At 40.5% G+C, this 27,921-nt stretch overlaps 2 protein-coding genes across 2 annotated transcripts in view; both read left to right on the top strand.

The window, feature by feature from the left end:
- LOC142664704 (uncharacterized) overlaps positions 1-27,921 on the top strand; it is a 358,460-nt gene that overhangs the window by 78,388 nt on the left and 252,151 nt on the right. The gene's annotated exons all lie outside the window — the stretch shown is intronic.
- LOC142664676 (uncharacterized) lies at positions 1,017-26,427 on the top strand. The gene is made up of 6 exons (XM_075843906.1): positions 1,017-1,139; positions 1,623-1,796; positions 1,881-2,004; positions 9,912-10,009; positions 10,176-10,284; positions 21,572-26,427. Exons 1-6 carry the CDS (start codon positions 1,017-1,019, stop codon positions 23,053-23,055), a joined length of 2,112 nt encoding a protein of 703 aa, XP_075700021.1. The 3' UTR covers positions 23,056-26,427.

Raw genomic sequence — 27,921 nt, 5'->3', positions numbered from 1 at the left:
AGAGTAATGTAGAAGACATAGGACGGGTCTCGAAGGAGGAGCACAGAGTAATGTAGAAGCAGGGAACAGGTCTAGAAGGAGGAGCACAGAGTAATGTAGAAGGTGGTGGACAGGTCTAGGAGGAGGAGCACAGAGTAATGTAGAAGGCATGGGACTGGTCTAGAAGGAGGAGCACAGAGTAATGTAGAAGGCATGGGACTGGTCTAGAAGGAGGAGCACAGAGTAATGTAGAAGGCATGGGACTGGTCTAGAAGGAGGAGCACAGAGTAATGTAGAAGGTGGTGGACAGGTCTAGGAGGAGGAGCACAGAGTAATGTAGAAGCTGAGGACAGGTCTAGAAGGAGGAGCACAGAGTAATGTAGAAGTTGGTCCGGTCTAGAAGGAGGAGCACAGAGTAATGTAGAAGCAGAGGACAGGTCTAGAAGGAGGAGCACAGTGTAATGTAGAAGGCAGAGGACAGGTCTAGAAGGAGGAGCACAGAGTAATGTAGAAGCAGATGAGAGGTCTAGGAGGAGGACAGACTAATGTAGAAGCAGAGGACTGGGCGGCCGTGGCCTCCAGCGCGTGCACGCTGGGTGGCTGATTGAACTGTGGTAAAACAATCTAGAAGGAATAGGTCATTACTGTATTAAATACAAAATTTAGATGTCTCTGAAGGTCCAGGATCTCTGAGGTAACTTCTAATATCTGTTAAGACTTATATTAAGGGGGTATTAAGTCACATTGACCATCAGTCTGTTCCGTTGGCAGCAAATGACATAGCAAGAGGACCTGAACAGATTGTGTCTCTCCATTCACTTCTATAGGAGTCACAGAAAGCTCCTAACAAGGCCACCCAGAGGTGGAGCCACATCTACCAGACATTTCTGGCCTGTCTTGGGGAGAAATGTCCGTGTTGGGAATACCCCTTTATTCCATGTGGTGAAGGCTCTGTTGTCCCCTGTATGATTTCCATCTTCTCCTTTCTCCATAAAGACGTCTGCAGTACTAGATCCTCCAGTTCCTCCAGTTTTCTCATGTTCTCCTCCACAACGTTCCTTCTCCTGAGTGACCCACCAAGGATGGACAAGGACAGGAATGAGATGAGCAGAAGAATATTAGACTTCACCTTGGAGATCATCTACCTGTTGAGCGGAGAGGTAAACTTTTCTACATTATAGAACAAGTCACACATAGGGAAGGGACAATACATAATAGGAAGTAATAGGAAGAATCCAGTGTCCTGTATAACAGCGTCCAGACCTTCCAAGTGACGTCAAGAAGCCACCAGCAGAAAAGCTGAAGATCAGCCACCAATATGGTCAGTTATGTGTCATGTCACCAATGCAGCAATAGTAATGTTGTAGAGCAATGACAAGGAACCAGGAGGATCAGGATGACCTCTATATAGAAACATAGAAGATGACGGCAGGAGGAGAGCACATGGTCCATCTAGTCCCCCCAATATTATTTCCTTTTTAGTTTTGGCCTCGTTCTATTTTCTCAATGTCTTTTTGTAGGTGAGGTCTCCAGTATTACAGATGTGGGGTCACTAGAGCTCTATACAGCGGGGTCACAATCTCCCTCTCTACTGAGGGGGGAATACTGTGTTCAGTTCTCTAAGTGTCTCTCTCCATACACAGGAGTACACAATAGTGAAGAAGACATCGGGTGACTGTACCACTCCCATCATCCATGAGTCAGGAGGATCGAGCAGTAGTCAGAGCCCCATCACAGAGCCTCCCCCTCACTCCCGGATACATGAGAAGAAGATCTTAGAACTGATCTACAAGATGACTGAGCTGCTGGCTGGAGAGGTGACACTGCTGGGAATGCTGGGAAATTCTACAGTAACAGCACTGGAGGAGTCTGGGTGATGACTGTATCATTTTGTGTGTCAGGTTCCTATACGGTGTGAGGACGTCGCTGTCTATTTCTCCATGGAGGAGTGGGAGTATCTAGAAGGTCACAAGGATCTGTACGAGGAGGTCATGATGGAGGACTACCGGCCGCGCACGTCACAAGGTAAGAAGATATAGATATTATATGTTGTTTGTTTATTTTCTGAAGCCTTAATTTCGTCATGTGCAGTATATACAGACAGGTGATTCCTGATCTCTGATCACACGTTCCTTGCTTTGCTGCAGTGCTCCACTAGGTTATGTTCACACACAGAAGTTTCCATATATCTGAATGTGGTTCTTTCTGCATTAGGTGCATGAATTTGTAGTAACCACATTCAGATGAGTTGAATGCAATTTCATCACAAAGTCCTAATTCCGCACATCACTGTCCGAACCGTAAAGTCATGGAACCGACTCCCACAGGATTTGGTAATGGTAAGGTGTGGAGAGAGATAAGAAAGGGTTAAAGATATTCCTTGTAAGACACAATACACAGGGTCACTGGTAGTAATGAGGAATGTGGATCCAGGGATCTGTCCGATTGTAAGTAAAACAGGTTGAACAATGTGTGTGCGGAGATATAATTCTTTATTTATTTTAGTCTCTGCTACATTTTATTTTAAACAATTTATTGGAATGGAGTTTCAGGGGGATTGAACTCAAGAACAAGCGGAATCCAGCAGCAGGACGCTAGAAATGTAGAAGACATGGTCAGGGTGGTCATGGACTGTTAAACTTTACTGTTACTGTGCAGGGAGAAGCTGCTGCTCATTACACGCCGTTCTCCCTGCAGTAACACTACTGTCCGAGCTGTGCTCAGTACTTTTCCCCCTGCATGAGCACAGCTCCTGACAAGCAGTGAGAGGGTTAAAGTGTGTCTTCCATTGTATTATATTGTTGGGGTTCATGTGATTGGGAGTTGTGTAATATTACATACATATTAATTATGTGATCGCCCGCAGTTTTGTCCGGTGATATGAGCTGATTGTCGGATCTTTCAGCAGCAGGACCCATAGCGCACGGCTAGTCTCTGGACCAGCCTCCTATTTGAGAAGATTTCTCCAGTTAGAACAATCCATTTAGTGTGGATGTGTCAGGTCTCTTATGTTCCCTTATCAGAGGATAGGATCGGGGGGTAGACGCTGAGATCTGGGATATAACGTTTTCTCACTTACCCTGTGCCCTAGACTTCTTGGAAACTGATCTCGGCTTGTCTCTCGTTAACCCCTCTTTTACCGGTTTTGATTATTTGCTCCCGGCTGGTTGTGACCTCTGCTGTACCTGATTTCCACTAGCTCTGTTTTGGACTTTTTGTTTACCCTCTGGCTGTCTGGTTACCTATTCAGGTGTAGCCTGCATTGCACCCCTTATACAACAGTAAACTCTGTTAGAACAACCTGGGTGCTGTGCATCAAAAACCATCCCTCCTTGCGGTGGGCTCTGGCAAATACCTCAGAGTAGCCTTAGATTCTTTAGATCAGAGTTGTGATGGATTTGGGGTTGCGGTTTTATTTGCACGCTTACTCCCCACGGTCTCCAGCAGACTTTTGGGAATTGCACAACCAGTGATTCTATAAAATATTCGGGACGTGCAGCTGATTTTATACATAATTAATAACATAGAAATACATTGATATCGAAACATTAGAGGTTCACACCTTCTAAGAAACCTTGATCAACCAGTAATAACTAAAGGAACCTGTCAGTAGGTTTGGAGCCACTAAACCACCAGCATACCGATATACAGCCGGGGTCTAGTGTTCAATACCTGCCTACCTCATAAACAGACGTTCGGGAATAGTTAGTAAAGTTAATTACAACTTACCGAAAGGAGCTCGGGAGCGACATCAGGCGCATATGAAGCAGAGGACAGTTCACTGCGCATGCACAGTAAAGTGAGGTGTAGTGTCCTCGGCTTCATATGTGCATGCACCCGATGCTGCTGGACTTCTTCCGGTAAGTTGTCATTTACTTTACCAACCATTCTCTAAATGTCCTTTTTTTGAGGTAGGCAGGTTTAGAGCGCTAAACTCCGGCTTCATGACGGCATACTGGTGGTTTACTGGCTTTAAACCTACTAACCGGTTCCTTTTAAAGTCTTTTTATTGTTCATTTTCTTTCTCAATGCAAAATTAAGCAACATTCTAAATAGTCTTTATTACAATTTCCTGCTATTTGGCTGCTGTGGACTTTGCAATACCCCTGTAGACAGTTAGTCTCCTGCAAATTCTAACTCAAATCCGTCAGTGCACTGCTCCTAATGGCTGACTCAACTGCTCTTCCCCCTCCCTTCTCTCAGTGTTAGAGATAGCAGCGGAGGGTTGCACAGACAAGATCACACAAGCTGTTAATATCATAGTGAAGATAGGAAGGAGAGCACGCAGGCTATCAAGATGATTTCTCTATACTCGGACCATCTATGTACCACCGCCCCCCCCCCCACCCCACCCCACCCCACACACACACACACACACACACACACGAGGCTATCTCTAACACTAAAAAAAGGAAGGAGGAGGGAGAGCGGTTGAGTCAGCCGCCAGCCGCAGTGGAGTGACGGATTTGAGATACAATTTGCAAGAGACCAGCTGTCTACAGGAGTTACACAGGCTCTACAGCAGCCAAGTGGTAGGACCTTTTTAATGACATTTTAATTTAGTAAGTTGCTTAATTTGACATTTAGGTAGCAAATGAACAATAAAAAGAATTCAGTTCAAAGGTGTACATAGCCTGTAAGTAATACAATATTAAATGACATCCGCTCATGATTAAAAGCCGGTAGATCATATGATCATACATTACTTTTTTATTTTCACTGTCTGAAACTAAAGATAACAAGAAGTTGTGGCCCCTTATCCTCAATGCGTTAGAGCCAAACACGGATATTATCCAACAACATCTCCGCCCAAAATTAAATGTGTTCAGAAAGCAAAATATTCGAATCCAATAATAATTCTGAAGTAAATTTAATTATCCAAAATTCAGGCAAAATGGAGCAAGTGGTCATTCCATAGTGAAGTTCTCCTACATTTCCCTCCTCTCATGATTCTATCACTCTTAGTAAGAAAGGTTTAGTAAATGACAAGGAGAAATTCTTCTCTTCTACTAACATTATTGTGTTATCTGCAGTATACATTGCCACCGTATTATTCATAGTTGATACACATCTGTTACTGGCCCATAGGATTATTTTAATATCTTTGTATATAAGAAATCTTATGGCCATACCTTGAACCATTACCTGAGGCGTCTCACTGAACCATCTGTTTGGCCTTTGTCGGGCTGATATACGTCAGTATACAGCTACAAAACTGTATAGAATAGCGTAGTACACTACACTATTCCATCCTGCGGAGTCCAGTAAAAAACATATACCCTAAACATCATTTATTTTTTTACAATGGGGGCCTATAGCTGGCAGATGGCACTATATGGCATCCGTCACAGGACTCCGTTAAACGGATAAGGTGAGAAGCTCCAATGATGTAACTGAACAGTTATCACTGGAGCTTCCCTGGGCAAACTCAATCCTTGCAATACTGTATACCTCCGCCTCGGAGAAGAGAGATCTCCTTGACCCTCCTCAGGCACTGTAGTATGCTGGTTCCTGTGAAATGGTGCTTGTGTAGACGCGGCTGGCCACAATGAGAGGCGCTCTGTGTGTTCCGACACCTTTCAATCATAGCCAGCATTATGTTTTTGAACAGTTTGTTCTGCAGTAGTTCTCCTGTGGGATCGGACCAGACGGCCAGGCCTTTGTTCCCCACGCACATCAATGACCCTTTCACCAGTTGTCCTTCCTTGGACCACTTTTGATACGTACTAACCACTGCATACTAGGAACACCCCAGAAGACCTTCCATTTTGGAGATGCTGATTCTGACCCAGTCGTCTAGCCCTCACAATTTAACCCTTGTCAAAGTCGCTCAGATTCTTTTGCCTGCCCATGTTTCCAACACATCAACTTTAAAAACTGTTCATTTGCTGCCAAATATCTCCTCCCTTGTCAGGTGCATTGTCAATGTTCTTCACGTCACCTGTCAGTGGTTTTAATGTTATGGTTGATTATTGTATATATTGAGGAGGACAGTGGGGGTCGTCTTCATTTAAAAATATTGACGTATTTGTCCTAATAGGTCCATGAGTCTTGCTACAGAGGAGGATGGGGTGTTCCCTCTCTTTATAGAGCTTCTGTCTCCTGTCCAGGAGGGAGGCCGTCTCTCTAATGGTGCGGTCATGGGCTCACTGAAGACCAATTAACTAAATGTAATCATATATTTTTATTTTCTCATTCTTCATAACCGCACCAGGTAAAAGGAAACTTGGTGTTATAAAACCGTAGAGCTTCCTCCAACACCTCAGTGGTTTCCCATCCCTTGTGGAGAGAACTTGGAGTAGTTTTTTTTCCTTAAAGGGGTTTTCCAATCCTTTTTTTTTTTTTTTTTTTTTTTAATCAATGCAATGTTCCTCTATTAATATATCAGTGCGCTCTGACTATCTTTTTCTTGATAATAAATGGTTTTAGTAACATTACTCCCTATTGTTTACCTTGAGAGGTTAGTTTTGCTCAGTAAGTTCATTCCTCTTCTCTTCCTGTGTTTCTCCTCCCTGCATGCACTGCTCTAGCCCCAGCATGCAATGTGCATACAGCAGTGCACTTGCTCCGCCTACTACACCCAGCTCTACTAACTTCTGCAATCTCAGTCTTCATTTTGGTGCTCTCATTCTATTACTGATAGCACAAGCAGAAATCACTGGATATCTGCGTTTTTAACCTCTTAACGCCGAAGGACGGATATATCGTCCTCAGCAGCTGCTAGTTCGCGCAGGAGGACGGATATATCCGTCCTGTAATCATGCGGGTACTGTCACTGTACCCACGCGATCAGCGGCAGGAGCACGGCTGTTATACACAGCCTGGCTCCTGCTGCATCTGCGGGAATCAAAGCGCGCTCCGATTCCGGCAGTTTAACCCATTAAATGCCGCTGTCAATAGCGACAGCAGCATCTAATGTGTTTGACAGAGGGAGGGAGCTCCCTCTGTCCCCCCATCGGCGCCCCCGCAAAGAAATCGCGGGTCGCCGTCGGGTTTCCATGGCAGCGGGGGTCTAACAAAGACCCCCAGGTCTGTCTTCAGCATCTGCCTGTTAGGCGATGCCGGAGGCATGACCTAACAGATTGCCTGTCAGTTTTACACTGACAGGCAATAATGCTTCGGTATACTAAGTATACCAAAGCATTATATATGCGATCAGCAGATCGCATAGTGAAGTCCCCTGGTGGGACAAAAAAAAAAAAATGTCAATCAGTTAAATAAAGTTGGTGAAAAAAAAAAAAAAATGACAGTGAAAATCAAATAAAACTACTTTTTTGGCCCAAAAAGTGGTTTTATTTAGTAAAAGTGTCAAAACAAATCACACACACACATATATGGTAACCCCGCGATCGTAACAACTTGAACAATAAAATTAACATATTAATTAAACCGCCGGATAAACGGCGTCCAAAAAAAAACAACGGCAAAATTCGCTCTTTTCTCCCATTCCCCCCATAAAAAATTAAATAAAAATTAATCTATAAGTCCTATGTACCCCAAAATAGTACTAATGAAAACTACACATTGTCCTGCAAATATCAAGCCCACGTACGACCACATCGACGGAAAAATGAAAACGTTACCGCTCTTGGAACGCGGCTATGCAAAAACAAGTAATTTTTTTCTAAAAGGCTTTTTATTGTGCAAACGTAGAAAAAACATATAAAACCTTTACATATTTGGTATCCCCGTATTCACTTTATTCTATGGGGCGATACGATTAGGGCTCATTTACACGAACGGGATATACGTCCGTGCAACGCGCGTCGCAGGGACCTATATTACTCTATGGGGCCGTGCAGCCAGGTGCGTGATTTTCACGCAGCGTATGTCCGCTCTGTGAAACGCACGACGTCCTATATTTGTGCGCTGTTCGCGCATCACGCACCCATTGAAGTCAATGGGTGTGTGAAAACCACGCATGTCGCACGGAAGCAATTCCGTGGGACAAGCGTGGTTCGCGCAACAGCACTGTAAAGGACGGATGAAAACAGAAAAGCACCACGTTCTTTTCTGTTTACAAACCTCCAAACGGAGTGTCATAATGATGGCGGCTGCGCGAAAACCACGCAGCCGTGCATCATAAAGGGCTGACACACGGAGCTGTTAAGTGCCTTTTGCGCACGCAAAATGCCGCGTTTTTTGCTTGCACAAAACGCACACGCTCGTGTAAACCCGGCCTTACGGTGACACCAGATGTTTATGGTTCTTTTATGTCTTATGGTGTTTGCACAATAAAATACGTTTTGTAAACAATCATTCACTTTTTGTGTTACCTTATTCTAAGAGCCAGAACGTTTTTATTTTTCCATCAATAAAGCCGTGCGAGGACTTATTTTTTACGTAACGAACTATAGTTTCCATCAGTACCATTTTTAGGTACATGCGACTTTTTGATCTCTTTTTATTCCATTTTTTGGGAGGTGAAGTGACCAAAGAATTGTGATTCTGATATGGTTTATTATTATTTTCTTTTACGGCGTTCACCGCGCGGGATAAATAACGAAATAATTTTGTAGTTCAGGCCGTTACGGACGCGGCGATACCAATTATGTATAGTTTATTTATTTATATATTTTTATTAATAAAAAAGGACTGATGAGGGAAAAAAAGGGGATTTTTTTTAACTTTTATTTTCTTATTTTTACACATCTTTTTTTTTTTTTTTTACTTTATTACTTTGTCCCACTAGGGGACTTGAGGGCAAGAGACCCTGATCGCTATTCTAATACACTGCACTACATGCGTAGTGCAGTGTATTAGAACTGTCAGCTACTCACTAACAGCAAGCATAGTGGGTCCTGACGTTGTCAGGACCCACTAGGCTTCCGTCTATGGCATAGCCGGACGCCATTGTTTGGTGTCCGGTTGCCATAGTAACCATCACCGGCTGCTATTGTGTAGCAGGCCGGCGATGGTAACTTAACCCCTAAAAAGCCGCGATCTTTATTGAACACGGCTTTTAATGGGTTAAACAGCGGGGACACAGCGATCGGTCCCCGCTGTAGGAGCTGCGGCAGCTGCTGAACAAGACAGCAGCTGTCACAGCTCCAGTATGTGTCTGGAAGACGGCCGAAACGGCCGTTATCCCCGCAACTTCATATTCCGTCACTGATAAGCGGTACATGCAATATAAATCAAGACGTAAAATATGACCTTTTATACTGACCGCACTGAGGTTGAATAAACATTTATTACGTCTCGTATGTGGGAGTCACTAGGTCACTGAAGTCTGTGTGTAGCGTGAAACACTTAAAACTTGCGCATGCGCACTGTAATGTACACGGCCGCTGAAGACGCAGCCACATCATTTCACAGAGCATGCGCGGTGGAGTGTGTCAACCATGCATGCTCTAATCAGGTAAAGAAGCACGTGGTACGGTTACGTCATTTGTGAAGTAACCGTACAGTGTGAAAGCCGGAAACCGGAAGTAAGGTAGCAGAGCAAATGGACGGGTCTGCACAGGAAGTGCAGATTTTGCTTTACTAAGGGGGCGGTGACGGAAGAGGATATACGACCCTACAGCCATCTGATGAAACGTAAGTACATTGTAAAGTTATATATTTTTCATTGTTTAATTTAAATGAATGTAATTTTTTACTTCCGGAAAACCCCTTTAATACAGGTACTTTGTGTGACTAATAAAAGATGAGGGTCTTCACTGTGGGTTCCCTCTGTTGAAATGTAGAATTCTCTAATAAGCAGAGGTGTAATTGTTCCGGGGCGTACCAGGGCACTTTTTTTTGGTTGTCAGGGAGATCTTAATAAATGTCCTCTGCGACCGACCACTGTAAACTGTATCCGCAAATCTCAGGACGCGGCCTTTAGACTTTGATTAAATAAACATAGAATTGCCGGAGTAGAGAAAAGTGTGTGATATACAGACAGATATACAGTAGTCATGTATTCAGTCACTGTGTGTTTCCTACAGATGGATCCAGTAGGAGAAATCCACCAGAGAGAAGTCCCAGTCCTCTGTATTCCCAGGACTGTCCAGAGGAAAATCACAATGTCCCAGAGAATCATCAGGTAGGTGAAGCTGAGCCCTATACCACATCTATATAGGGGGGTGTGGAGCTTTATGGTCCTGCGGTCATAGATGTGGTCATAGATTTTGGTGGTTTCTTATGTTGATCTGTTAGATTCTTCGCACTCTCTGTTGTATTGTACTGAATTGTTACATATGTGATATCAGGGGGAAGATCTGACTATTATTAAAGTGGAGGAAGAAGAAGAGCGGGTGAGGGGCGATCAACCGTGTAAGACTGAAGTGGAGGAGGAAATTCCAGGAGGTGTTACCACAGGTCAGTAATAATGATATTAGAAAGTGAATTGGGAGGTTTGGTAAGGTGGGGTTCCTCCTTAGTTCTACATTACAGTAACACGTCAGACAATGTGTTATACACAGTGCGGACCTGAGGGAGCTGTGACTGCACATAGAAGTTCTCTACAAGGTGATCTATGACTCCGGTCATGCACTAGGCTTAGTGTCAGATTTTGGGAGGGCACCAGGAGCCTGTAAAAATGACACTAATTCAATACATTAGTATGTCTGACTATCGCTGGTTCAAATCCCGAGCAGGGACTAATAAAAAGTGTTCAAAATAGTTTCCAAAAAATTTCCGCATTTCCTTTTAAAGTATTGTAAAAAATAAACAAAATTGGTATCACCGCATCCGTAATAAGTCTGAATTATTACAATATGACATTATTTAAATCGCTTGGTGAACACCGTAAAAAAAACATGAAACCGTCAGAATCGCTATTTTTTTGGTCACTTTAGCGCTAAATAATAATGTAATAAAAAGTCGTATGTATTAACAAAAACTACAGCTCGCCCCACAAAAATAACCTCTACTCTGCTCAATCAACAAAACAAAAAAATAACCGGCAGGATAAAGGTAACGTGATTTATACAGAACAGTGAACGCCACATTTAAAAATAATTGCCTTTTTTTGATCAGTTTGCCTAAAACAAATGGAATAAAAAGTGTTTAAAAAGTTGCATGTACCCCAAAATGGTACTAATAAAAAGCCCTCAAACCACTACGTCTATGAAAAAATAAAAAAGATATGGCTCCCATTAGTCGAGGATGAAAAAATATACAGATGAGCCGGTCCGAGGGGAAATTTCCTTCTGTTTCAAGAGGTGATTATCAGGGCTTTAATATTTGGGAACCAGGAAGGGAAGGCCCAAACATCTGCTGGAAGCGAGGGGGCCCGTATTATACCAGGACAACACTTTCCCAGCAAAACTCCCCAAACTACAAAGGTGCAGAGTGTGGACCAAAAGGGGATCGGAAAGCACAGCATTTATCAGTGCGACACCGGCCTGTGCATAAAGGATTCATCACAGCGTAACACACGTCTATGGAGAATTGTATTATATACCCCATTATTATACCCTCTTATTATACCCTGATGTACTCCGCACACCTTATATATACCCTGATGTACTCCACACAGATTACATATACCCTGATGTACTCCTCACATATTACATATATCCTGATGTACTCCGCACAGCTTATATATACCCTGATGTACTCCTCACAGATTACATATACCCTGATGTACTCCTCACATATTACATATATCCTGATGTACTCCTCGCATATTACATATACCCTGATGTACTCCTCGCATATTACATATACCCTGATGTACTCCTCACATATTACATATACCCCTGATATACTCCTCACATATTACATATATCCTGATGTGCTCCTCACATATTACATATACCCTGATGTACTCCTCACATATTACATATACCCTGATGTACTCCTCACAGATTACATATACCCTGATGTACTCCTCACATATTACATATATCCTGATGTACTCCTCACATATTACATATATCCTGATGTACTCCTCACATATTACATATACCCTGATGTACTCCTCACATATTACATATACCCTGATGTACTCCTCACATATTACATATACCCTGATGTACTCCTCACATCTTACATATACCCTGATGTACTCCTCACATATTACATATATCCTGATGTACTCCTCACATATTACATACACCCTGATGTACTCCTCACATATTACATATATCCTGATGTACTCCTCACATATTACATATACCCTGATGTACTCCTCGCATATTACATATACCCTGATGTACTCCTCACATATTACATATACCCTGATGTACTCCTCACAGATTACATATATCCTGATGTACTCCTCACATATTACATATACCCTGATGTACTCCTCAGATTACATATACCCTGATGTACTCCTCACAGATTACATATACCCTGATGTACTCCTCACATATTACATATACCCTGATGTACTCCTCACATATTACATATATCCTGATGTACTCCTCACATATTACATATACCCTGATGTACTCCTTACATATTACATATACCCTGATGTACTCCTCACATATTACATATACCCTGATGTACTCCTCACATATTACATATACCCTGATGTACTCCTCACATATTACATATACCCTGATGTACTCCTCACATATTACATATACCCTGATGTACTCCTCACATATTACATATACCCTGATGTACTCCTCACATATTACATATATCCTGATGTACTGCACACATATTACATATACCCTGATGTACTCCTCACATATTACATATACCCTGATGTACTCCTCACATATTACATATACCCTGATGTACTCCTCACATATTACATATACACTGATGTACTCCTCACATATTACATATACCCTGATGTACTCCTCACATATTACATATACCCTGATGTACTCCTCACATATTACATATATACCCTGATGTACTCCTCACATATTACATATATCCTGATGTACTCCTCACATATTACATATATCCTGATGTACTCCTCACATATTACATATACCCTGATGTACTCCTCACATATTACATATACCCTGATGTACTCCGCACATATTACATATACCCTGATGTACTCCGCACATATTACATATACCCTGATGTACTCCTCACATATTACATATACCCTGATGTACTCCTCACATATTACATATACCCTGATGTACTCCTCACATATTACATATACCCTGATGTACTCCGCACATATTACATATATCCTGATGTACTCCTCACATATTACATATACCCTGATGTACTCCTCACATATTACATATACCCTGATGTACTCCTCACATATTACATATACCCTGATGTACTCCTCACATATTACATATACCCTGATGTACTCCTCACATATTACATATATCCTGATGTATTCCTCACATATTACATATACCCTGATGTACTCCTCACATATTACATATACCCTGATGTACTCCTCACATATTACATATACCCTGATGTACTCCTCACATATTACATATATCCTGATGTACTCCTCACATATTACATATATCCTGATGTACTCCTCACATATTACATATACCCTGATGTACTCCTCACATATTACATATATCCTGATGTACTCCTCACATGTTACATATATCCTGATGTACTCCTCACATATTACATATACCCTGATGTACTCCTCACATATTACATATACCCTGATGTACTCCTCACATATTACATATACCCTGATGTACTCCTCACATATTACATATACCCTGATGTACTCCTCACATATTACATATACCCTGATGTACTCCTCACATATTACATATATCCTGATGTATTCCTCACATATTACATATACCCTGATGTACTCCTCACAGATTACATATACCCTGATGTACTCCTCACATATTACATATACCCTGATGTACTCCTCACATATTACATATATCCTGATGTACTCCTCACATATTACATATACCCTGATGTACTCCTTACATATTACATATACCCTGATGTACTCCTCACATATTACATATACCCTGATGTACTCCTCACATATTACATATACCCTGATGTACTCCTCACATATTACATATACCCTGATGTACTCCTCACATATTACATATACCCTGATGTACTCCTCACATATTACATATACCCTGATGTACTCCTCACATATTACATATATCCTGATGTACTGCACACATATTACATATACCCTGATGTACTCCTCACATATTACATATACCCTGATGTACTCCTCACATATTACATATACCCTGATGTACTCCTCACATATTACATATACACTGATGTACTCCTCACATATTACATATACCCTGATGTACTCCTCACATATTACATATACCCTGATGTACTCCTCACATATTACATATATACCCTGATGTACTCCTCACATATTACATATATCCTGATGTACTCCTCACATATTACATATATCCTGATGTACTCCTCACATATTACATATACCCTGATGTACTCCTCACATATTACATATACCCTGATGTACTCCGCACATATTACATATACCCTGATGTACTCCGCACATATTACATATACCCTGATGTACTCCTCACATATTACATATACCCTGATGTACTCCTCACATATTACATATACCCTGATGTACTCCTCACATATTACATATACCCTGATGTACTCCGCACATATTACATATATCCTGATGTACTCCTCACATATTACATATACCCTGATGTACTCCTCACATATTACATATACCCTGATGTACTCCTCACATATTACATATACCCTGATGTACTCCTCACATATTACATATACCCTGATGTACTCCTCACATATTACATATATCCTGATGTATTCCTCACATATTACATATACCCTGATGTACTCCTCACATATTACATATACCCTGATGTACTCCTCACATATTACATATACCCTGATGTACTCCTCACATATTACATATATCCTGATGTACTCCTCACATATTACATATATCCTGATGTACTCCTCACATATTACATATACCCTGATGTACTCCTCACATATTACATATATCCTGATGTACTCCTCACATGTTACATATATCCTGATGTACTCCTCACATATTACATATACCCTGATGTACTCCTCACATATTACATATACCCTGATGTACTCCTCACATATTACATATACCCTGATGTACTCCTCACATATTACATATACCCTGATGTACTCCTCACATATTACATATACCCTGATGTACTCCTCACATATTACATATATCCTGATGTATTCCTCACATATTACATATACCCTGATGTACTCCTCACATATTACATATACCCTGATGTACTCCTCACATATTACATATACCCTGATGTACTCCTCACATATTACATATATCCTGATGTACTCCTCACATATTACATATACCCTGATGTACTCCTCACATATTACATATACCCTGATGTACTCCTCACATATTACATATATCCTGATGTACTCCTCACATATTACATATATCCTGATGTACTCCTCACATATTACATATCCCCTGATGTACTCCTCACATATTACATATATCCTGATGTACTCCTCACATATTACATATCCCCTGATGTACTCCTCACATATTACATATATCCTGATGTACTCCTCACATATTACATATATCCTGATGTACTCCTCACATATTACATATACCCTGATGTACTCCTCACATATTACATATACCCTGATGTACTCCTCACATATTACATATACCCTGATGTATTCCTCACATGTTACATATATCCTGATGTACTCCTCACATATTACATATATCCTGATGTACTCCTCACATATTACATATACCCTGATGTACTCCTCACATATTACATATACCCTGATGTACTCCTCACATATTATATATATATCCTGATGTGCTTCTCACATATTACATATACCCTGATGTACTCCTCACATATTACATATACCCTGATGTACTCCTCACATATTACATACACCCTGATGTACTCCTCACATATTACATATACCCTGATGTACTCCTCACATATTACATATACCCTGATGTACTCCTCACATATTACATATATTCTGATGTACTCCTCACATATTACATATACCCTGATGTACTCCTCACATATTACATATACCCTGATGTACTCCTCACATATTACATATATCCTGATGTACTCCTCACATATTACATATATACTGATGTACTCCTCACATATTACATATATACTGATGTACTCCTCACATACTACATATACCCTGATGTACTCCTCACATATTACATATACCCTGATGTACTCCTCACATATTACATATACCCTGATGTACTCCTCACATATTACATATATCCTGATGTACTCCTCACATATTACATATACCCTGATGTACTCCGCACATATTACATATACCCTGATGTACTCCGCACATATTACATATATCCTGATGTACTCCTCACATATTACATATATCCTGATGTACTCCTCACATATTACATATACCCTGATGTACTCCTCACATATTACATATATCCTGATGTACTCCTCACATATTACATATACCCTGATGTACTCCTCACATATTACATATACCCTGATGTACTCCTCACACATTACATATACCCTGATGTACTCCTCACAGATTACATATACCCTGATGTACTCCTCACATATTACATATATCCTGATGTACTCCTCACATATTACATATACCCTGATGTACTCCTCACATATTACATATATCCTGATGTACTCCTCACATATTACATATACCCTGATGTACTCACATATTACATATACCCTGATGCACTCCTCACATATTACATATATCCTGATGTACTCCTCACATATTACATATATCCTGATGTACTCCTCACATATTACATATACCCTGATGTACTCCTCACATATTACATATACCCTGATGTACTCCTCACATATTACATATACCCAGATGTACTCCTCACATATTACATATACCCTGATGTACTCCTCACAGATTACATATACCCTGATGTACTCCTCACATATTACATATGCCTCCACATTATAAGCTGAATCACCAGTAACACCCCAAACAGAGCTACTACCCAGCAAAATCCAGGCTCCAAAAGCCGCTGCCTCAATACTAAGCCCTACACTGTGCCCAAACAGCAGTTTACTACCACATATATGGTATTGCCATAACCAGGAGAACCCTTTTAACAATTTTTGAGGTGTGTGTCTCCAGTGGCACAAACTGGGCACAACATATTGGACTCTGAAATGGCATATCTGTGGAACAATTGCAATTTTCACTTTTTGCCATCCCCAGCGCATTAATTTCTAGAAAAACACCTGTGGGGTCAAAATGCTCTACACACCTAATAAATGTCTTAAGGGGTGTCGTTTCCAAAATGCGGTCACTTTTGGGGGGTTTCCACTGTTTTGTTCCCAAAGGTGTTTTGCAAATGAAACATGGCGCCCAGAAACAAATCCATCGAATCTGTGCTTCTTCTCTTCTGAGCCGTTTACGAGCACATATCGGGTATTTCCGTACTCCAGCGAATTTTCTTTACAAATGTTGGGGAGCTTTTTCTCCTTTTATTTGTTAAGAAAATTAACAATTTCGAGATAAAACTAAAAATTTGCTTGATTGATTGGTGTGATAGCTTATTTTTTTGCGGGGCGAGCTGTAGTTTTTATTAATACCATTCTGCGATACATGTGGATTCTTTTATCACTTTTTTAGGGGAACTAAGGTGAGAAAAAAACAACAATTCTGGCGTCTTTAATTATATTTTAACTTTTTTTGTACAGCGTTCACCGTGCGGTTTAAATAACATAAAACGTCCGTAATCAAATGATCTTTGATTCCACCCTTTGTTGTAAGGTTTCGGCTGTATTACACAGCCGACACCCGTTGAGTATGGAGCGTGCTCAGCCCGTGAGCATGCTCCATACTTCCCTTTAACGCTTTTTACATACATGTAGGTGACAATGCGTTAAGGTAGGGGTTTATGTAATTTTTACGTCATTTTTATTTTTGTTTGTTTTTTAACTTTTATTTTTATGGCCTTTCCATCAGAAAAGACATTTGGGGAACTTTTATTATTTCATTTTATTTTTTTTACGCTATACTTTTCCTCTGTAACTGGCGCTTTACAGTAGGGGAGATCAGCCCTGTTATAGTGACTATTGTCCGTGATAGGGCTGTGCTTGGTCTAGTTAGATACAGCAGCAGCCTCCTACTACCGGCTTCTCGGCGATCATGTGACTAGTCACATGACCACCAAGATCAATAGAGGCAGCGGCGCTCATTGAGCGTTGTGTACGTGAGTGCAGAGAAGACAAGTGGTAAAAAATACTTTTGTCTTCTTTCCAGGGTCCTTGGCAGTCTCTGACGACCGGGCACCCGACATTTAGCTGCTTAATTACTCAGGCAGCAAACTTAAACCTGCACTGTATATTCACAGTGGGCAGTCCTCAACCGGTTAAACATCATTTTAGGATACAATTGAAATGAAAAAACACATACATTTTGGTTATTTCCTTTGTACTTTGTCATTTATTTGGTTCTTCCATTAAAAATCTTCTAATAATAACAGCTGAGAAGAAAGATCCTCATTATAGTTCCATATTTAATATGAGCCTGGGACAAGAATTGAGGAGCTATTAGAAAACACAGAGGGTCCCCATGACAACTCTGCACACAAGTCACAAGGGGACATGGTGTCTTCAGGATATTTCCGTAGTGCAACCTTAGGCCTCAATATCAAGCAATCAGATCTCCGCTGTAATCTACTATACGCTAAATAGCTTTTTGGAACATGTCTTCTTTAAATGGACACTAACTTTTCAAACAACTTGTGGTAATCTAAAAGTATTCATGATATATATTAACTTTGTAATTTACTTACTGTTTTAGTTTAGCATTTATCCATGAAAATTTTATGTGAAGTTAATGTCACATAGGGTTCGTGGACCCACTGGGCCATACCGCCTTGGCAGCTGGCCAACAGGGCGCAGGTCACAGTCTATAGGTCGTATAGGGTACCTGTGGCAGCTCGGACAGTAGCAAGGCAGGCTCGGCTGAGACTAGGCAGCAGGTAGATGTTACGCGTGGAGTAGCAGGACAGGCGTGGTGCACAGCACGACTACAGCACGGCACTTGACCAGGATAGCACGGGATACAGGAACTGGGAACTGGAAAACACTAGGAGACCATTTGCTTAGACAAACTAGGATACGACAAACAACGCTCCGGCAAGGATCAGAAGGGCAGGGGCCTTCTTACAGTTCAGGAAATCATGTGAGTTGATGATGATGATTTTTTCATGTGCGCGCTGGCCCTTTAATAGCAGGCACGGGCGTGCGCGCGCACCCTACGGGACATAGCGGACCTGAGCGGAAGTGAGCGCTGGCATCTCCTAGGAAGGAAATAGGGAACTGCGCTCACAGATCCATGGCTGCGGGCGTCGGGAGGTAAGTAAACCCGATGGACGCTACAGTTAGTGCCACTAGGTGAGAGACGCACGGATGCTGCTGCTTATAGAAGTCTATGGGAAAGGAAGGGGAAGCAGAAGGAGGGAGCAGGAGCACAAAGACACAGATGCTGTTGTCAATAAAAGTCTTTGAAGAGGAGAGGGGGAGCAGAAGCAGAGAGAGTAGACATAGGCTGCTGGTAAGAGTTATATGTTACCTCTGTGCTGGATTTTCCGCTACACTGCTCCTTACTGCTGTATGATGTGCTCCATGCTGCTGCAGCTTCTAAGGGTGACCTACAGAGAGATAGTAGACCAGGGTGGCTCTCTTCTCTGTGTGCAGTGTATAGAAGACATGATAGCAGTTAAGCTACACCCACTACCTCAGGGAAAACTGAGATTTAAAGAGAGAGCCTGCAGAGGGAAAACTGCTAAAAGAATGCCAGATACAAGTCATGTAATAGCCACAAATAGTGTTATTGCTCCTGTACATACACATATGACAGATTATTCTGAAAAGTCGTCTAAACATTAGGTTCGCTTTAAGGGTCTTTATGAAGTTTTCAAAGCGGGTTTAAAGATGTGGTTTTTATATTGGATTAAAAAAAAACAGATCCATGATTATTAGGAAGCACCTATTTTAACTAGTTGCTGACTGCCCATAGATTATAACTGTCCGGGTGGTCCACACCTATATCTGCTAGGACGTTTTAAAATATCCAGCTGAGATTTCTCCTCTCCGACTCTCCCACTCCATCCCAGTTAAATATATCACTTATTTTAAGCCTTATATGTTTTTAGAAAACAAGACCAATTACATATAGATTGGCAGAGAAATAGAACAACAATTCGCTATTAAATTGTCACATGACTAAAACTTGAATGAGGCCACTTCATTTCATTAGGTTCACATTATCAGTACTTGACAGAACACTTTTTCACCTTAGAACAGCCTGAATTCTTAGTGGAATGATATTACTATGTACTGGAAACCTTTATTCCAGATTCTGATTATTAACTTCACTCTGTCTATTCCACTCCATCCCACAGATGTTCTATAAAATTGAAATCCGGTGATTGTTCAGCCATTAGGATATGCATACCTCATTATCATGTCCATGAATTCATCCTGTGATTTGTCTCATGACACATTATCTTGTTAAATGTAGACTGTAGCGCCAAGATTAGACTGTAACAATATTAAGTTAAGATTGTGTATGTCTCATTAGTATTTAAAGAGGCTCTGTCTCCACATTATAAGTGCCCTATCTCCTACATAAGGAGATTGGCGCTATAATGTAGGTGGCAGTTATGCTTTTAATTCTAAAAAACGATCTATTTTCACAACGTTAGTAGAGATTTTGGTTTATGCTAATGAGCTTTCTTAATGCCCAAGTGGGCGTATTTTTACTTTCGACCAAGTGGGCGTTGTACAGAGGAGTGCATGACGCTGACTCTTTTTTGTGAGATTCCAGCAAGTGAAACCAAATCTCGTTTAGCTCCGTAATCTCGCGAGATTTGGTTTCACTTGCCGGAATCTCACAAAAAAGAGTCAGAAGTGTCAGGATTCTGAGTACACATGACGTCCAGGCTGGATGGTCATGTGTATTCATTATCAGGACACTGTAGTAATGTTAGGGTTTGTGTATGTAGCTGCACATAGTGATATAACTATATCGCTAGTGCAGTGTAAATAAATGGAGAGGAGTGCATGATGCCGATTGGTCAGCGTCATGCACTCCTCTGTACAACGCCCACTTGGTCGAAAGTAAAAATACGCCCACTTGGGCATTAAGAAAGCTCATTAGCATAAACCAAAATTGCTCCTAACGTTGTGAAAATAGATAGTTTTTTTAAATAAAAAGCATTACTGTCACCTACATTACAGCGCCGATCTCCTTATGTAGGAGATAGGGCACTTATAATGTGGTGACAGAGCCTATTTAAACAGCCAAATGTGTTGGCAAAGAACAAGCTTCAGTGCCAGACAAGGTTCTGCTTTTCAAAAAATATTATTTTATTAAGTCAAGCTTTATGTAATAAATTAATAGTGGAGGACTGAGTGTAGACCAGAATCCTGGACTGTCATGGATTTATTTTAAAGTGTTATACAAAGCGTTATAAGGCTGGAATGGAGTTAAAAGTCATGGCTTAAACTTCTTCCTGCTTGATCCATTTCTGATTTTGGCTCAAAACACTGCATGTGTGTTTCCAGCCTAATACGAATGTTATAAATGTGTCAACTTTTCTATTGTGAAACAAGATCACATTTTTTTTTAATCCTAACAGAAAATCCCAGGAAAATCTCTGAGGGAAACTTCACGTTATTGCTAAATTATAAAGTAGAAGATGAAGATATGATGCAGCAGTCTTCAGGAAAAAAAACCATTACCCATAATCTACATCCAGGACTTCACAGTACAGATCTATCATATAATTTCACTAATCATGAGGAATCTTCTCCTGACCAATCACAGATTGTTACCACAAGTACAGCTCAGAAAGGGGGTAAAAGGTTTCAATGTGGTAAACAGGTCACAAAAATCTCAGGTCTTTTAACAAACAGAACAATTCACACAGGAGAGAAGCCATATTCATGTGCAGAATGTGGGAAATGTTTTAAATATATATCAGCTCTTGTTAGACATGAGATAAATCACACAGGAGAGAAGCCATATTCATGTGCAGAATGTGGGAAATGTTATACAGATAAATCAAGTCTTGTGAGACATGAGAGAATTCACACAGGGGAGAAGCCGTATTCATGTTCAGAATGTGGGAAATGTTTTACAGATAAATCAAATCTTGTTATACATGAGAGAATTCACACAGGGGAGAAGCCATATTCATGTTCAGAATGTGGGAAATGTTTTACAGATAAATCAAGCCTTGTTACACATAAGAGAAGTCACACAGGAGAGAAGCCGTATTCATGTTCAGAATGTGGGAAATGTTTTACAAAAAAATCATATCTTGTTATACATGAGAGAAGTCACACAGGGGAGAAGCCGTATTCATGTTCAGAATGTGGGAAATGTTTTACAGATAAATCAAATCTTGTTATACATGAGAGAATTCACACAGGAGAGAAGCCGTATTCATGTTCAGAATGTGGGAAATGTTTTACAAGAAAATCATATCTTGTTATACATGAGAGAAGTCACACAGGAGAGAAGCCGTATTCATGTTCAGAATGTGGGAAATGTTATACAGATAAATCAAGTCTTGTTATACATGAGAGAATTCACACTGGAGAGAAGCCATATTCATGTTCAGAATGTGGGAAATGTTTTACATATAAATCACATATTGTTACACATGAGAGAAGTCACACAGGGGAGAAGCCGTATTCATGTTCAGAATGTGGGAAATGTTTTACAGATAAATCAAGTCTTGTTAGACATGAGAGAAGTCATACAGGAGAGAAACCATATTCATGTTCAGAATGTGGGAAATGTTTTACAAAAAAATCATATCTTGTTATACATGAGAGAAGTCACACAGGAGAGAAGCCGTATTCATGTTCAGAATGTAGGAAATGTTTTACAGATAAATCAAGTCTTGTTATACATGAGAGAAGTCACACAGGAGAGAAGCCGTATTCATGTTCAGAATGTGGGAAATGTTTTACAGATAAATCACATCTTGTTACACATGAGAGATGTCACACAGGAGAGAAATTATATTCGTGTTCAGAATGTGGTAAATGTTTTACTACTAAAGGCAAACTTAGGGCTCATCAGAGAAACCACACAGGGGAGAAGCCATTTTGATGTCCTATATGTGAAAGATGTTTTACAAAGAAATTTAAATTTTAGAACTCCGCAGAGAATTCACATGGAGTAGAAACCATAATCTAGTTTAGAATGTGGGAAATGCTATAAGAGCAAAAAATAAAAGATTTGAAACACATCAGATTATTCACAGACTTTAACCCCTTAGTGACCAGCCTATTTTAGGCCTTAATGACCAAGCTTTTATTAAATTTTTCTATCGTCTCATTCAAAGAGCTATAACTTTTTTATTTTTGTCGACAGCTGTATAAGGTCTTGTTTTTTGCGGGACAAGTTGTATTTTGTGACAGCACCATTTTGTGGTACATAGAATTTATTGATTAACTTTTCTAAAAAAAAAATTGGGGGGGGGGAACAGAAAAAAAAATCTATTTCGCCACACTTTTTTGCATCCTAAATTTACGCCGTTTACCGTGTGGTATAAATAATGATTGCAACAATACTAAATTGATATAGATTTTGTATGTTTTACTACTTTTACCCTGTAAAAACACTTTTTAAAAACAAATTATTTGTTTTTGTGTCTCCATATTTGAAGAGCCATATCTTTTTTTATTTTTCCGCTGATGCAGTTTTATAAGGGCTTTTTTTTTTTTGCGGGACAACTTGTAGTTTTTATTGGTACCATTTTGGAGTACATATGACTTTTTGATCACTTTTTATCATATTTTTTTTAAGGCAGAATTCACAGAAAACATCGATTTTTTTTTGGCATGGTTTTTTATTTTATTTTTGACGGCATTCACAGTCATGTAATAACTTTATAGTTGGAATCGTAATGGACGTGGCGATACCAAATATGTGTAACTTTTTTACCTTTTTTTTTAATAAGAAAGCATTTTCTAAGGGGAAAATGTGGGTTTTTCATTTTAATTTTTTTTTATTAACTTTTTAAATCTTTTTTTTTTTTACTAGTCCCACCAGGGGACTTAACTAAGCGATTCTCCGATCGCTTTTATAATACACTGCAATACTTCTGTATTGTTGGTATTAGTGCCTGTCCGTGTAAAACGGACTTGTATCCGGAAGGCCATGCCTCTGGCATGACTAGAAGGTATTCTTTACATTCAGACCCGGGGCCTTTATTAGGACACCCCGGCTTCCATAGAACACCAGCACTCTGCCATCATGCGCAGGGTGCCGGTGCGTTGAGAGAGGCAGCTCCCTCTTTCCAAAACCACTCGGATGCGGCTCTCGCTATTGAGTGACGCATCTGAGGGGTTAAACTGATATCGATCTCACCCGTTAGAGCAGGGATCGTGAAAAGGCGTATTCAAGGTCACTAATGGGTTAAACAGACAATAAGACTGTTTATTTTTTTGGGTGGAATTAATCTGGATTTGCCAAACACCCAAATTATATTTACCTGAGATCAACTGTGACCGGGATCTTGAAGGAAAAGTATTGTGGATATAGGGAAGAAAAGAAGAGCCTGGCTTACTTACAAAGCAGAGAAGCTGAATTGTCACCATGAACCTCGCTTCTTATTACCGTATTTATAAATTCCCCCGCACTGCAGGAGAATCCAGACTGACCGTAAGGACAATGTAAACTTATTGTTTTTAACATATATGGATATTTTAGATTTGACTTTCATTAAAACAGTATAAAAAGATGGAATTGAAGAAAAAAAAACACTAACAAAGTAACTTTCTAATTGAATAAAAGAAATATTCACAGATTTATTTTCATGAAAGGAAATGTCATAAGTGTATTTATCACTGAATTAGAATCAAGGTTTGTGCCCAAAATCACGCCCACATGTGGTGGGGAATCGCCGCACAATTTTTCTTGTAATATCCCAATATTTACCGGCTAAATCGTGTGTCCATTTGTCATCTATGTGGTTGTGGTTGATGTTCCGTCTGTTCTTACCCTCGGGATAGATTCACTTGTGGCAGATTTGTAGCATAAATTTCTGAAACTGTAAATAGTTCCATACATCTGAGTGGGGTTGTTCCTGCAGCATGCACATGGATTCTGAAATCACCATTCAGATGAGTGGAACAGCCGCAGACATTTCTGACACAACTGCTATTGGTGAACTGGAATCACACATGCACTTTAGCTAAAAAAAAAAGCTCATGAAAACTGCACCTCAAAGCCATAAGTGGATCCAGCAGGAAAGAGAAGTGTAAGTCCTTCATTTATATTTCCCAATACTTTTTAATACACTTTTAGATTTGCCTAAAAAAAACTGCATGTGTGATTCCAGACTTAGACAGGATCCAGGAGGAACGTGTCTCATTTAAACCCCTGACGTTTGGTTTCCCCTGATGTTTGGTGAAATGTGTGGTATTGCCATGCCGAGAACCAGAGCGCTCTGAGGCCTTCAGAAAGGTTATAAATGTCTATGATCCAGGAAAGAGCAGTTGTCTAAATTCTCCACATGTAGATGGTTTTCTGGACAGTGGAATGATTAACATCTAATAGTTTGACCATTTTCCCTTTTGGAACATGGAAAAACCAGTAGACCCGCCACGGAATGATCAATAAAAAGAAATGGAGGATTCTTGAATGGCCAAGTGAAAGCCTAGTTCTAATTACCATCAAGATGCTGGGGAGATGTAAAACTGGTTGTGCATGCTCCGCATGAAAGAGTAGGAAACGTCATCTCCCCTTATAAGAGACTAGTAGACCGTAAAGCCCCATTCATATCCGCAAATTTTATACAGTATTTTGCATCAGTATTTATAAGATAAAACTAGGAGTAGGTCCAAGACATGGAAAACATGCAGATCTTTCCATTATACTTTTCTGTGTTTATGTTCCGCTCCCAGTTTTGGCTTACGAATACTGATGCAAAATACTGACCAAAATATGCAAGTGTAAATGAGTACTTATAAAAGAAACTCCTGCTGGAGGTTGTTTTTGCCAAAGGGGCAGAACCATGTATTTGAGCCGTACAAGGAAGTGGCATATCTGTGAGGTGGGTTTTTTTGGGGGTTAAAAAATTATTGCAAATTCAATTTATGAATATTTCTTTTATCTTTATACTGTATGAATGAAGATTAAATATTAATACACATGGCAACAGATGTAAAGAAAATAATATTACATGGGGTGTCTTTACGTGACTCTAGTCGGAGACTTCGACACTACAGGCTCCATACATGTGTAGTTTTGGAGGGGTAGAAGAAAGATTGTGAGTAAGAATAAAACGACGTTAGGGTTTCACCTTACACATGAAAAACTTTATAGTTGTGTTACCATCCACAGATTAGGGTTTACATGAACTACCGTTCCTGTCCTGACACAGCCGCGCAATGATCGCCCATCATCTTACACTAAACCTTATGTGTAACGTGTTGTTAGAATTTTATTGTGCAATAAAGTGCTTGTTTCTCACAATGTTTTTTGTTATTTTCGGTGTTCGTTGAATTGGGTTATATCAATGTACCTAAAAGGGGTTATCTGTCTGTTTACAAGATAATGATGTCACATCACATGGTAAGGATTGGCTGCCTTGGAGACAAGACATGGTGCCATGACACCTTATAAACATAGAGAAGCGGGAAGCTGCAATGTGAGAGTGCTGCAGAATAAAGGAGTATTCCCAACACAGGATATGCCATAAATGTCTGGTAGATGCAGGTCCCGTCTCGGGGACTCCGCACCTATGTAAAAAACAGGGTTCCCCTGACCTGCATGATGGGTAGGCTGCTGCATAATAGCGGAGAATGAATCGAGAGGTGGCCGTGAATGGGCATACACTAGATCCATTTTCCTAAAAAAAAGTCTTCCTTTAAGACCTCCGATCTAGATTTTTCCGGCTTAGGATGTCCACAACCATGTTTTCTGATCCTTTTAGAGGGACAGATTTTCCTTGGCCCAGATGACATAAATAGTATTGTCAGACAGAATCTAGACATGGTGATGTCTTCATTGTAGAAAGGTCAATTTTGCGGTTTTCCAGACCGCTCTCAATTCCTGGTAATTTGAAGATCTTAACCAGATGTCCTGAGGCCAAGTTCCCTGTAGACATTTGTACCGAAAATAAGACCCAAAGGTTGTTTCAACTTTGCTCAGGAATGTAGAGATTATGTAATGGATTTGCCTGACACAGCTTCTTTGTCGACGCCCTTGGTTAACCCCTTAACGCCGAAGGACGGATATATCCGTCCTCAGCAGCTGCTAGTTCGCGCAGGAGGACGGATATATCCGTCCTGTGATCGCGCGGGTACTGACAGTTTACCCACGCGATCAGCGGCAGGAGAACGGCTGTTATACTCAGCCTGGCTCCTGCTGCAACTGCCGGAATCGAAGCATGCGCCGATTCCGGCAGTTTAACCCATTAAATGCCGCTGTCAACAGTGACAGCGGCATTTAATGTGTTTGACAGAAGGGGGAGCTCCCTCTGTCACCCGATCGGCGCCCCCGCAAACAAATCGCGGGTCGCCGTCGGGTTTCCATGACAGCCGGGGGTCTAACAAAGACCCCCAGGTCTGTCTTCAGCATCTGCCTGTTAGGCGATGCCAGAGGCATGACCTAACAGGTTGCCTGTCAGTTTTACACTGACAGGCAATAATGCTTTGGTATACGAAGTATACCAAAGCATTATATATGCGATCTGCACATCGCATAGTGAAGTTCCCTGGTGGGACTAAAAAAAAAAAGTAAAACCGTTAAATAAAGTTTGTGAAAAAAAAAATAAAAAAAATTACAGTCAAAGTCAAATAAAACTACTTTTTTGCCCCAAAAAGTGGTTTTATTTAATAAAACGGTCAAAACAAATCACACATACACATATATGGTATCCCCGCGATCGTAACAACTTGACCAATAAAATGAACACATTAATTAAACCGCCGGATGAACGGCGTCCAAAGAAAACGCAAAAAACAA

The sequence above is a fragment of the Rhinoderma darwinii genome, chromosome 1 (genome assembly GCF_050947455.1).
Source record: "Rhinoderma darwinii isolate aRhiDar2 chromosome 1, aRhiDar2.hap1, whole genome shotgun sequence".
NCBI classification, from domain to species: Eukaryota; Metazoa; Chordata; class Amphibia; order Anura; family Rhinodermatidae; genus Rhinoderma; species Rhinoderma darwinii.
Note: the sequence above shows the minus strand (reverse complement) of the source record. Positions and strands in the feature narration are given on the sequence as shown.